The sequence below is a fragment of the Apium graveolens genome, chromosome 10 (genome assembly GCF_009905375.1).
Source record: "Apium graveolens cultivar Ventura chromosome 10, ASM990537v1, whole genome shotgun sequence".
Lineage (NCBI taxonomy): Eukaryota > Viridiplantae > Streptophyta > Magnoliopsida > Apiales > Apiaceae > Apium > Apium graveolens.
The window spans coordinates 158,191,023-158,205,634 of record NC_133656.1 but is presented as its reverse complement, the minus strand read 5'-3'; the positions used below and the strand labels follow the sequence as shown (position 1 = coordinate 158,205,634).

The 14,612-nt window shown below is 33.7% G+C and overlaps 1 protein-coding gene across 1 annotated transcript; it reads right to left on the bottom strand.

Annotated features, from left to right (window-relative positions):
- Positions 1-1,691: 1,691 nt before the first annotated feature.
- LOC141688818 (uncharacterized) lies at positions 1,692-5,462 on the bottom strand. The gene is made up of 3 exons (XM_074492928.1): positions 5,333-5,462; positions 2,608-2,865; positions 1,692-2,028 (listed from the first exon to the last, which is right to left on the bottom strand). The coding sequence occupies exons 2-3, from the start codon at positions 2,827-2,829 to the stop codon at positions 1,915-1,917; spliced, it is 336 nt and encodes a 111-aa protein (XP_074349029.1). The 5' UTR covers positions 2,830-2,865; positions 5,333-5,462; the 3' UTR covers positions 1,692-1,914.
- Between the last annotated feature and the right edge of the window lie 9,150 nt (positions 5,463-14,612).

The window sequence follows — 14,612 nt, the reverse complement described above, 5'->3', positions numbered from 1 at the left end:
TTAAAAGAAAACATTTAAGAAATAACCGGCCATTTTACTTATCCATGGCGCTATATCAGATGGTCGGATGGTGTGTTCGTAAAAAGTTAATTCCCTTCCAAGTACGCTAAAAAAATACCGCATCCTCGCCTTCTCATCCTCCAAATTATCCAAACCGAGAATGAACTCTTTTTCTTTTATATTATTAGGTATATTCACACAATTTTGCGAATAACACCCACAATAATCTATTGCAAGACCAGATGAATTATATATCTCAATAAAGAACTTTCCACCTCCAATATAATCCAACAATACCGTATACATTTGTCGGACGTTATGACCTTTAATAAAATTTTCAAATCCAAGTAATTTTTGATTTTCACTATCGTAAACTCCTTCCCAATTAATTCCTCCTTTGCAAACAAGAAATATTTGTCGAGGAAGTTTGGCACCAAATTCCAATGCGAATGGTTTTGGTACTCTCTGTCATCAATATATATGCAAACAATTAATTTTATATTTTTATTAATTTGCCAACTAATATATATTGAGTGTTATATTACATACCAATGAACCAAAAGAGTTATGTTCGAAAATTCCGACTAAGAAGCTTTTCCCCCTAGCTTTAAGGCTCTCTTCTGTGCTTGATAATTAATCTTGCATAATCTGATAATATTGAAATCATTACGTAATTTTCAAGAAAAACTAAAATTACTAAATTGTTTCAAACAATTTAGTACTTTCAAACTATAAATATATATATGTTTTGTACTTTCAAACAAAGTACAAACTAACTTGCATCATTTTTTGCCCGAGAGAGATTGTACAGTATAAGTTATGACTTGCAACTAGAGCTGAAACACGAATGCCAATGGTTTGACAATTCATCTTGGTTTTTGTAGGATTTTTTACATTGTATATCTCCAATATATGCAGCTTACTTAATTGAGACAATGATTTTCAATCTAATAAAATTAATATCTTTATGAAGATTTGACCAAGATTGAGATAAATATATTTTATAGTTTCTTTCAATATAATGGATATTTGTGAGCAATATATTTTCCATGTAAGACAACTAATATATTTGTGAACAATACATTTTCCATGTATTTAGCTTACATAAGATTTTACATGATTTTGTAGAATCACTAAAAAACTTTACGAAGGTTTGTAATAAATCAATCGATATCTTTTGTAATTTTTTTTTTAGAAAAATCTAGGCTTACAAATTTTTGTAATTTACATGTTTTCTTTTAAAACATATGTTTGTTTCCAAAGTTAAACTGATTTTCCGGATGCGCAGATTCTAACAACCAATTGTATAATTTATAAATAATATAAAAATAAAAGAAATAACTATTTTAGCTTTGCATTTTTTCACAATATAAAGATATGCTGAAAATTGCGATATTGCACTAAATAATTTTAATTTTTTTTTTGCATATTTCAAGAAATTCCCGTGTGCGAAGCACGGGCTATCTTACTAGTTCGAATCAAGCTGTGAATTATTCCCAATTTTGTACCTCAAATCGTTTGAAAAATTCCAATCAAGTTTCGAATCAGCTAGATATTGCACATTTGCACCACAAGTTGTAATCCACAAAATCAACATCTGTTATAATTGGAACTAGAAATTTGTACAATTTACATAATAATCCCAATTCCTTTCTTTCTTTTTTAAGCTACAGTTGTCCAGGAAAAAAACATTATGACTCAAATCAAGATTATTACTGAATATCTAACTGCAAAGAGATTAATTAAATTATTTTACAAATATCGGATCACAACAAGTTGTTTAGCAGCTAACTATGGAAAAACACCTTCTCGCTGTAATAATGGTCTAATTTCAAAATCTTTATTGTATAAACTTTCGAAAAAAACAAGCAACCTTCCGATGCCTGCAACAGAGTAGCTGAATCTACCAACGATCTAAGGTTGGTAAACTTCGGGAAGTTGTAGACCCACGCTTGCTGCAGATTTCCCAAGCACTTTTTTCATTTCATCTGTACGATCCACTGCAATATTGTACGAGAAAAGCAAAATCTACAAAACCACAAGCAAACAAACTCAGAACTATTAAAGTGGAAGTCCATCCATTGTGACAATATTACATGTAGGTTACATTGTTTGAACTTTGAATAAAGGCTTTATCATTATATCTCAGGATGGATCAGCAAGAAACTTTGAAAGAAATGAGATACACACAAACACACAACAAGTGCAATAGAGTTCACATGGAGAAAAGAATTTGCCATCTTCCCAATAACACAAGCTGAAGTCGAACTAGACATTTGTTTACAAAATTCTTTCGCGCTGGTGAGGTAATTTAAGGTCTACGACTTGATCGCAGCTATAAAAGGCCGTATTCATTATTAACATTTCATGTCAAATCATTTATATTACAAGAGCACATAAACATGGTATTTTTAGATTAAAAAAGAAAAACTGAAGCTGGATATACAGAATCATAACAAGCATGACCCAAAAGTTCAGACCCAATTAATCACACCTCAGCAGGATGTTATTCAAGAATGTACCACACACAGTAGAACAAACTACAAACCACAAAAATAAACACTTACATGCATACATACACATACATACTCGCATACACAACAATACCTTGTGATGGTGAACACTGTTAAGAAGAATGGTGAAGTCACGAGCAAGCTTCACTTTGTGTTGAATCAATGATGGATCAATCTGCTGACGACTCTTTTGAAACTCCTGCTTTATAAAGTCAGTGAAATGAACTTTGTGCTCCTCAGTTCCAATGTGTTTCTTTACAGACTTGAGAAGGTTACGATACACCTTAGCTGCTTGTAACACTTCTGAAGAAGCCATTTCACCTCAAATCGACTTATGTTGACTTTGTGTTCACTATATTACAATATAAAGAAAGATACAATACATATATTTATTTAAGAATTTCAGAGAAAAAAATAGCTTTTGTACTTACTAATATTAATAAAAACCACAAAGTTGATTGGTAATTCCCCATAATACACTACTTTTAGATTACAAGATTATCTAATATATGTTTACAATATTCTTTGTTAAGTTCCTTTTTCACACTTTATTTGTTTCATTGAAGGTATCTTCAATAATCAATACTAAAATAGTAAATATTTTACTAGTCATTACATAAATGCTATACAAAGTCCACAGTTACTTTTTGTTAAAAAAAAAAAAGGAAACAGCGCAAAGTAGACAGACAAGATAAAAAGGCATTTCAAAAGTTCGAAAGGAACCAGGCCATTTAAGTACAAATTATAACCTATGTTTAATATATTAATATAACACATATCATACAACATGGCCAGAAGATCTTCATTTTTCAGAATCCCATTAAAACAGCAGTAAATTAACATCATTTCACATCAGTTTAAAAAGGAAAGTACCGACCCTAGCCGGTCCTGGAACCAGAAAATATCCAAACCAGTCAACAATCCACAAGTATCTATAATCTTAGTCCAGTTTCGGACACCTGTGCAGCACTACATAGAGTGAAATTAAGGAGCCTGGAGCCTTTTTTATCTAAGTAAATTATGGAGAGGTGGAACCCTTGCCTTGTTTGGATACAAGGGTTGGGTTGATTACGGAGGGGTTCAACCCTGATCTTGTTTAGAAGGTTTCACATGCAAGGTTAGGTAAGTAATTTTTTATAAATAAAATATAAATCTTGAAGCTAAATTTTAGATTTCAAAAACTAAAACTAGCAGAGACAAATACACTGGTAGATAGAATAAAGTCTTATGGGCAATTTGCACTGCTGGCACTGTAATATACGAGGAAGCTGATGTTGATTTTTCTATGGTAAGTCATTGGCATTAGTCAGAGAAAAAAAACTATATAAATACCTTTTCATTTCTTATTGATACTAATACTCTGGGAAAAAAACTCAGGCCAGAGACAAGCATGAAACACATTACACATTACATACACATGAACGAGCATTGTAGTATTATTTAAATAACTAGTGTTTATATTAACATTTTCTCTATCCTTATGATTGAACTACTACTCTACTAGGGCATACGCTTGGTTAAAATTGACTAATACAAGAGGCACACACTTTTACACTAATCCTCAGATGAATATGCTACAGTTTGCTTAGAATTTAAAAATCAGACAAGATCAGAGAATGATAATAAATACATTCAGATCGGTTAACAAAACCTTAAGAAATATGAATTTGGTTTGGATAATGGTCATTGAGAAGAGAGTGATTAAAGAATCTTCAAAACAAAAATATAAAGCCAGCTGGGAGCATTTATATCCACTTGTTTTACTGTCTCTATTCTAGATCTAGTGTTTTAACAACTATATACTTGAACCTTGTTCAATATTTGCAAGTAAAATTATGTTGGAAGGTGAAACTAGATTAATACTGGTAAAGTCTCCTAACTTTTCCGAACGAGCTCCTAGTAAAGATATTGTTGACTTTTCATTATTGACTTATTGTAATATTATGGCTATCTTCTAAGATGGTTCAACCTCCTGCCAGAAGAGAGGAATTTAGTAGTATTCCCAAAGTGAAATGGGAAGAGCCAGACGTTGGAGGGCTTACAATTGAGGTATGCGACTGAAGAATATGTAACTAATCCAATAAAATACCCAGAAGATTATGAGGTATAGGCTACCTCTAATTGTCAAGGCTACACGACTTGATATCTCATTTTGACAGCATGTCCTACTCGCTATTTTATTCGTCATGTGAAACGAGGGTGCTTTGTTTTTTTCCTGTGTCATTAAGACTCTAAATGTAGCTAGTTTTTTTTACATAAAATCGGACAGTCCCGTGTCATGGATTAGAGCTTGGGTTATATATTACACCACTTAACTCTTTTCTATCCTTTACTTTTTACTTTTTTTTCCAATATTGGAACTCTTTCAAAACGATAAGACAGAATGTTCCACAAACCCCAGGCCATCATCGGTTCTGTAACAGAAAAAAATATATCAAGAAATTGCATAAATGGTCTAGTTCCTGTCTCTCTAATCCAATGCATACACTATATTTGGAAGCTTGAGGTTTTGTGTTTGATTGCCCTTTTACAGCCACTTACTATTTTAAGTTCAATTTTTTCGTTTTAAAAAAATAATACTAATTCATCGGGTAAAGGACAAGTTTAACCTATTTTTTATATAAAATTAAGAAAAATAAACACTTTAGAATCCGAAGAAATTTACAATGCACATTCTTCTCCGAGGCATTATGTCAGACAGGTTGAAGACACGAGTTAGGTACACATAGAAACATAGCACATATTCATATTACTTTTAAAAGAGCTAATTGTTGAATTACTTAATTAGTGGTCACAAATCAGAAGAAAAGTAAACTTACCAGAGAGATTAGATGCGAGGGGGAGAGAGACGCAGAGAGAGAGAGGAGTGAAAGGAAATGTGGAGAAAGAAACCACTGCTATACTCTAATGCTGAATACAGTCTAATACCAATAGAAATATGGTAAAAGAATTCTTAATAGTATTCACAAAAAAATTACTCCTTGATTTTTAAATTTTTAATAAATGATAAGTTTTCCTTGAAAGTTAATTAATTTATTAATTAAAATTTATACGGCATCTATAATTTTTTTTTATAGATGTTGTATAAGTTTTTACTGATAAAAAGAGATCAACCCAGACTTTTCTGTTAAAATAATATTTTTTTATTTATAAAAAAAGACTTTTTAAATATTTTTATAAATTATAATAAATATTAAATGTATATTTCTATTTATAAAATCCAAAGTTAAAACATATTTTCTTTCTGCCAACTTCTAATTACTCCCTCTTTCCTCCCACATGTTTACATTTTCCTTTTTGGATATACTTTACATTTCAAAAAAATTCAAAAATAGTAAAATTTTATAATTTTTAAAATAACTATATCCACTACTTCTCTCCACTATACCCACTTTATACATATATTATTAATAAGTCTCACTATTTTACTCATTTTTTTAACTTTTTTCCGCTACTTTATAATTTTTCTTAAACTACGTGCCACATTTGGGAGTGACGGAGGAAGTATATTCTTTCCTCTGGTCAACAAGAGTGGTGACATATTCTGATTGGGCTAATTATCAATTACGTAACTTACTCCGTCCAAATATATCAAGTGAGTCACTCATTACAAAACGGACTCAAATGGATCACTCATTTAAAATTTTGTATTGAAAAGATCACTTACTTTATCGTTAGTCGAAATTTTTAAAACTATTATATATTGAGTTTCACACATTTGTTTATAAATGATATTACATTTAAATAAAAGATTCCGAATTATAGTATTTTAAATAATATTTTTAGATTTTTAAAAATTTATCTACTATTTATTTTTATTTAAATCAAATAAAACAATCAAAAAATTAAAAATAAATAGTTGATAAAATTAAAAAAATCTAAAAATATTATCTAAAATAGTAGAACTCGGAACCTTTCATTTGGATGTAATATCATTCATAAAAAATGTGCGAAACTCAATATATAATACTTTTAAGAATTTCGACTAACGATGGAGTGATATTTTTGATAAAAAATTTCAAATGAGTGACACATTTCAGTCTGTTTTGTAATGAGTGACTCACTTGATAAATTTGGACGCAATAAGTGACCTACTTGATAATTAACCCTATTATAATTAGCACCACAACATTTTAAAGGTGACTTTTTTTGAAGACCATGTCCAATGGTGTGCTATATCTATAATATAACATAAATTGTGAATTTAGAATATCTATTCTAATGGTGGTGTAAACACTGTTCAAGAGGGAAAGAGATGATAAGTAAAAAGTGAAAAAAAATTATACATATAAATAAAAAAGTTAGTTAAATTTGAAATAATTTAGTTAAATATAGAACCAAGACGTGGTGTTATTTTAGCACCAAAAATTATTTTTTGATTCTAAATTATAACAATATGTGCACCTATTTTTATAACACTATTGGCTTTGCTCTAATAATAACACTATAGCACAAATATCGGGTTAAATATCAAACTGGTCACTTAAGTGGATGACATATATCAAAAAACTAATCCAAGTTATCGGGGACTCATTTGCACCATTCAAATTGCAAGTAATGACAGTGCCGTTAAATTAAAAAATGGATTTGACGGAAAGAAGTTAACCTCGGTGTTGACTCAATTTTTTAGATGGTAATTACAATTTACACTCAACATGCAGTAAGTACGACCAATCAACAATTAGATTTAATTGAAATAATATATCAATCAAGTGAGATTTAATGTAACATGTATAATTAATTTGGGTATTCTTCCCTCTTCAATAAATCTTTAAAATTATTGAAGTAGCACTCATTTACAAAATTGGAAAGATTCTCTTAAATATATATAAAACAAAATATCAATTCTTACAAAATTCTTATTACCTATTGCATTAAAATAATGGAGATATTGTTGTTCACGATGATGATGAAAGAAGATTGAGTTAATATAATTAATGATTTTGGAATGTAAGCACGGGATAAAACTGAAGTATTCAAATTATATTTTAATTAATATAGAACTATTTCTTTTAAGTTGTAATAATTAAGAGTATGCTAGAACAATTTTACAATTTTGTATAATTTTATAGATTTGAAAACATTAAATAATTTTTTTATGCAATATATATTGATAAATCTTGAAAATTTTAAAATTTAAAACTAATATTTCATAATTAAATAAAAATTTGTATTTTCTCTAAATTAAAGAAGAAAGAATATCTGTAAACATAAAAACCAAATATTTTAATTTTAACAAAATTAAAAATAATTGGCAAAAAATATAAAATTTGAAAAATTGATTTACATTCAATCTATATATTTATTCAATCAAAGATGTATAGAAAATCACTACTTACATACACATATACCACACAAGATATACCACACACGTGTCAGCATATGCTTAATAGGTGAACAATATGTAACTTTTCAGATGCTACTCATGTCACTTAATCCAATTCCCGTTACATTTTAACGTTTTTCGTCAAGTCCACGTGTTTGACTAAAGGCAATATCATTACTTGCAACTAAAGCAGTGCAAACGAGATCCCGATAACTAAAATCACTTTTTTGATATATGCCCTTCACTCTAGTGACCATATTGAGATTTAACCCATTTTTAATAAATGACAAGTTTTTCTTGAAAGTTAATTAATTTATTAATTAAAATTTATACGGCATCTATAATTTTTTTTATAGATGTTGTATAAGTTTTTACTGATAAAAAGAGATCAACCTAGAGTTTCCTAATCATGTTAAAATAATAGTTTTTTATTTATAAAAAAAGACTTTTTAAATATTTTTATAAATTATAATAAATATTAAATGTATATTTCTATTTATAAAATCCAAAGTTAAAACATATTTTCTTTCTGCCTACTTCTTATTACTCCCACTTCCCTCTCATCTCTTTACATTTTCCTTTTTGGATATACTTTAGATTTCAAAAAAATTCAAAAATAGTAAAATTTTTATAATTTTTAAAATAACTACATCCACTACTTCTCTTCACTATACCCACTTTATACATATATTATTAATAAGTCTCACTATTTTACTCATTTTTTTAACTTTCTTCCGCTACTTTATAATTTTTCTTAAACTCCGTGCCACATTTGGGAGTGACCGAGGGAGTATATTCTTTGCTCTGGTCAACAAGACTGGTGACATATTCTGATTGGGCTAATTATCAATTAGGTAACTTACTCCGTACAAATATATCAGGTGAGTCACTCATTATAAAACGGACTCAAATGAGTCACTCATTTAAAATTTTGTATTAAAAAAATCACTCTATCATTACTCGAAATTCTTAAAAGTATTATATATTGAGTTTCACATATTTTTTTTAAATGATATTACATCTAAATAAAAGATTCCGAGTTATAGTATTTTAAATAATATTTTTAAATTTTTAAAAATTTATCTACTATTTATTTTTATTTAAATCAAATAAAACAATCAAAAAATTAAAAATAAATAGTTGATAAAATTTAAAAAATCTAAAAATATTATCTAAAATAGTAGAACTCGGAACCTTTCATTTGGATGTAATATCATTCATAAAAAATGTACGAAACTCAATATATAATACTTTTAAGAATTTCGACTAACGATGGAGTGATATTTTTGATAAAAAAATTCAAATGAGTGACACATTTGAGTCTGTTTTGTAATGAGTGACTAACTTGATAAATTCGGACGCAATAAGTGACCTACTTGATAATTAACACTATTATGATTAGCACCACAACATTTTAAAGGTGACTTTTTTTGAAGACCATGTCCAATGGTGTGCTATATCTATAATATAACATAAATTGTGAATTTAGAATATCTAATAGTGGTGTAAACACTGTTCTAGAGGGAAAGAGATGATAAGTAAAAAGTGAAAAAAAAATTATACATATAAATAGAAAAGTTAGTTAAATTTGAAATAATTTAGTTAAATATAGAACCAAGACGTGGTGTTATTTTAGCACCAAAAATCACTTTTTGATTCTAAATTATAACGATAGGTGCCCCTATTTTTATAACACTATTGACTTTGCTCTAATAATAACACTATAGCACAAATATAAGGTATGAAAAATTATTATCAAATGACATTATATAAGAATTTAATTTACAGTATTGATGTGAATTTACGGTGATCCATTTTATTTTACAGATAAAATTCTAACCTTGTATAATAATTTTTAAAAGTACTTTTATACTCGTAATATTTTCCTTTCTTTATAGGCTTAATTATAATTTAACCCTTAAAGTGTAACATAATGTATGCATAAACCCCTGAAGAAAAAATTGTATATTTTAACCCTTCAACGAGATTCATACACTTTAACCCTTTTCTTAAATTTTTTACCGAAATCACCCTCGAGGATTATAATGTTCACAATTGTATACTTCAAAGGTAACATTGTTCGTAAATCATTATTTTGTCCCTTTTTATTTATCAAAAAATAATATTTTTTTAAAAAAAATGAATTGTGTATTAAAATGTGATAAATGTCCCCAAATTAATTGTTATTATAAGGATCTATTTAGTAATAAATTTTTATTTGAAATACTACCTTCATTAACTTTATTTACAATTTTTTGATACTTTCAAAATTATTTCAATCTACATAATTTTTACTTAAATTATATATTACATACTATTATATATTAATTAAATATTTATATTTTTGATTGTTAAGATATAAAGAGTTTCAAATCTAATCAACTAATTTTATTATATTATGATAAAATTATTAAAGGGTTAAAGTGTACAAAAGTAATAGTTAAGGGGCAAAAATATACAAAACTTGTAGTTAAGGGGCAAAAATATTCAATTGTGAGGGTAATATTGGATAATATTTTAACAAAAGGGTTAAAGTGGATAAAATTTATAATTAAAGGGTTAAAGTATACAACTTTTTTCTTTAAGGGTTTATGTGTACAATGTGTTATACTTTAAGGATAAGATTATAATTAAGCCTTCTTTATATTACTCAACTTGCAAGTCAGTCTCCCGTCCAATCTCCATGCAGAAGCATAACATAGGTATTGATAGGCCATGAGTAAATCAAGCCCAAACAAAGAAGCAAAAGCCCAGAAAGAAACCACCCCAGGCCCAAGGTGGGGCGGTCCCCGGTGCATGTTACCCAAAATGGAACAATTGCATCCCAGCCGTCCATATGTAAAGATCCCAAGGCAACACTGATGGAGAAAGGAAACCTGACCACACAGTTCATCCAAGCCGTCCACGCACTCACCAACCAAGAATGATCAAAGGCTAAGATGAAGAGGTACAAACCCCAAAACCCTAAATCTTGGGACCTATAAAAGGCCCCAAAAAGAGGGTTTTAGGGGTTGAAAAAATATTTGACTGCTACACATCTATACACACACCACTATACATATTTTGAATAGCTCATTCTTCCCTCTTCTTCTTCTTCAAGAAACCCCATTTCTTATTCTCACACCGGAGTTGCCGCGGGAAACGATCCCCCCTCCGGTTCTATTTTGCAGGGTCCCCTACCTAGCAGGCTAATCTCACTCTGACTGTCACGTGGACTGGGCTCTAGCATACGTGAGAAATGAGAAGATCCAGGAAGAAACAAAGTTATCATTGGCGCTAGAAGGAGGGGGTCGAACCTCCGGTGGTGTGGTGCCCTCCCCAGTTACATTACACAGCTCCAAAAGCTAAGAAAACCCTCTCTCCGGTAAAAACAAAACCCTCACTCTCTTTACAACTCATTTTTCTTATTTTTCCTTCCAGAACAGTCACACACCCTGGTGCACCCCTGTTACTATTTCCCATAATCTGTTCTAAAACTAATGACCACGAGAAAAAGCAAAACTTCGATCTCCGGAACTATTCAGCCCACCTTTGTCCCGCCCAGGGACGGCGAGATGGAAGAGATAGAAGAAGAGCCCCCCATAACTCGTGCTTCATCTCAGCTCCATCCCGGAGACCAAAGAATAACTATAGAGAAAGCAGCCCACAAATATGCTGAAACCTCTACAAACCCTTGGGGAAACATGACCCGGAGCAGATTCAAGTGGCCATGGACCTGTGGAAGGAAAAGAACAAGGCTCCTGAAACCCGTCCCAGGGACCAGGAAGAGCACTCAGAAGAATCTCGAGGCTCAGTCTTGGACCGAATTGGCAGAACTAAGAAGCCGTCAGAGGACGCCCGGGACAAGATCAAGAGGGCCACACTCCGGGACCGCATCCGAAGGAAGAAGAGGCCGAGGCCAAGGCCAAGGCCAACATTGAAAAGTGGGTCCAAGAGGAGGAGGCAAAACTAAAGAAGAAGACACGCCGAATTCATGTCTATTCGGATTCAGAACCGGAGAAGGAATCTAAGCAGGAACAAATGGCCCGGTTCTCCGGGATCTCAAAAGAAAAGTGGAAGGAGACGTGGAAGTCGGGGCGGTGGCCACGCCCTTCAAGAAAGCTGGAATCCACCCCCAGGGAACCAACACTCAAACACTTCAACTTCGACTCTTTTGACGGGCTTGCCGACCCTGAAGAGCATCTCAACTACTTTGAACAGATCTCAAATATATATGATTATAATGACCTCACCAAATGTCGTTTCTTCGCTTCAACACTAAAGGAAGGAGCACAAAAATGGTTCAACAGAATCTCCTCCCAGAGCATCGACTCTTGGAAAGACTTTTGGGAGATATTTCTCAAGAGGTTCAGGGCGAACCGCATGAACGAGCTCCGGATGTGCCACTTGGAAACCATTCAACAAAGAAGCAGAGAAACTCTACCAGAATTCATCAAAAGGTTTCAAGAATCAGTCAACCAGCTCTCCAACCTTGAGAAGAAGGAAGCCGTGAATATTTTTCGGCGAAATCTCCACCCGGTTTCATGCGAAGGCTACATAAAGGACCTGATCCATAGGGAGCCCCAAAGCATCGCTTCGACTTATGCGATGGCTTCGAAGTTTATCAAGGAAAATGACTTCCTCACCTTGATAAAGATGAACAGGCGGATCCGGGATGATGATGAGTCTCCGGAACGCCACTCCACCTACAGAAAAGAAAAGAGACACAAGACAGACATACCAATTATTGACAGCAGTCTCGGGGGACCCCACCCCAGGACGACTACTCCAAACCACAGAAGATCGAAAGAAAGCCCAAGCCCAAAAGGGAGCCAAAACCGGAGCCTGAATGGACTCCACTCAACCGGCCCCGGGCTGACATCTTGAGAGAAGTCAAGGGAAAACCCTTTTATAACCCCCGAAGCCGCTGCTGAAACCCCCCGGATACAGGGTCCGAGATAAACATTGCGGGTATCACGAGGATCATGGCCACACTACGGAGAACTGCTTTTCTTTCAAAATGTTCATTAAAGACCAAATTAAGAAGGGCAACATGAATCCGTACCTACAAAGAAGACTCGACGACAGTGATAAGCCCTCTAGTGGCGGAAAACACGTGGTCAACATGATCTTCGGAGGAACCTCCTCCCCACCCCAGAGTCCAGATGTGGACAATAATGTCCTGACGATCCAGCCTGCTGAAGATGAACGAATAATTTTCTCTAATGCCGATTATGAAGGCCTGGACCCCGAACACAACCAAGCCCTGGTCGTGACTCTCGACATTGCTGACAATGAGGTACAAAGAATTTTGGTTGATAACGGTTCCTCAGCTAACATTGTCTTTGAGCATACCCTTAATAGGATGAAGTTGGGACACCTTCGAATGGATCCATGCCTCGAAGACCCTCTCTATGGATTCGGGAACAATATGATCCCGATCCGCGGAGTAATATACCTCCTTATGGTCTTTGGTGCCGCACCCCGGCAGACATCTCATGTCATGAAGTTCTACGTGATAAGTGCTGCATCCTCTTACAACATAATTCTGGGGAGACCCACCATCACCAAGCTCCGGGCCATACCGTCTACATTTCACTTGAAGCTGAAGTTTCCCACCCCAAGAGGCATCGGAGAACTTAGAGGGGACCGGGGCACATCTGGAAAATGCTACGGACAAGCACGGGTCATGGCCGAAACTGACCCGGAGAACAGGAAGAAGGCAATGGCCTTACCCAAAGGCCAAAGCCGCAAGAAGCACCGCGAACATTTCAGCAAAAGGCTAAAAAGGGACGTCAACATGATAGAGGACTCGGAATATAGCGTAACCAACGCCGATGCCCGGATACAAAAATTTATGAAAATAAAAGAGAAAACCAAGGTAGAACCTGCTGCCCAGACGGTGGAGATAGAGTTGGATCTCGGGAATCCCACCCGGAGGTTGAAAATTGGAAAAGGCCTAGAGACATCCTTCTAGGAAGAACTCATCTTGTTGCTAAGGAAATATGCGGACGTGTTCGCATGGGCAGCAGAGGATATGCCTGGGATTGACAAATCCGTGGCAATGCACAGTCTGGATGTAGACCCCCGGAAAAGGCCGATTAAACAAAAAAGGAGAAATTTTGCCCCGGAGCGACAACAAGCAATAGACGAAGAAATAGAGAAATTGCTCAAGGCCGACATCATCTGCGAAATCAAGTACCCCGACTGGCTCGCCAACGTGGTGCTAGTCAAGAAGCCGAATGGAAAATGGAAAATGTGTGTCGACTACACGAGCCTCAACGCTGCATGCCACAAAGATTCCTATGCCCTCCCAAACATTGATCAGCTAATCGACGCAACTTCGGGCCATACCATGCTCAGCTTTATGGATGCCTTTTCAGGATATAACCAGGTCTGCATGAATCCCGGGGACATCGCCAAAAAAGCCTTCATCACTCATAGGGCAGTCTACGCCTTCATCATGATGCCCTTCGGGCTCATCAACGCCGTAGCCACCTACCAGAAAATGATGAACACAATTTTCAAAAGCCAACCGGGGAGGAATATGGAGTCTTATATAGACGACATGATTTTCAAGTCACTCAAGATCCCGGATCATACAAAGGACCTCAAGGAGTGTTTTGACAACCTGAGGAGATACAACATGAAGTTGAACCCGGAGAAATGTGCATTCGGAGTACCCTCAGGAAAATTCCTAGGCTTCTTGGTCAGCGAAAGAGGAATAGAAGCAAACCCGGAGAAAATCAACGCCATAATAGAAATGAAGATACCTCGCACTCAGAAGGACATCC

Bases quoted from the DNA above. Each gene is read 5' to 3' on its own strand.
- LOC141688818 (XM_074492928.1), bottom strand. From the start codon at position 2,829: ATGGCTTCTTCAGAAGTGTTACAAGCAGCTAAGGTGTATCGTAACCTT. The intron at 2,029-2,607 runs GTATTGTTGTGT...GTGGTTTTGTAG, and splicing joins ACAGTGTTCACCATCACAAG to ATTTTGCTTTTCTCGTACAA.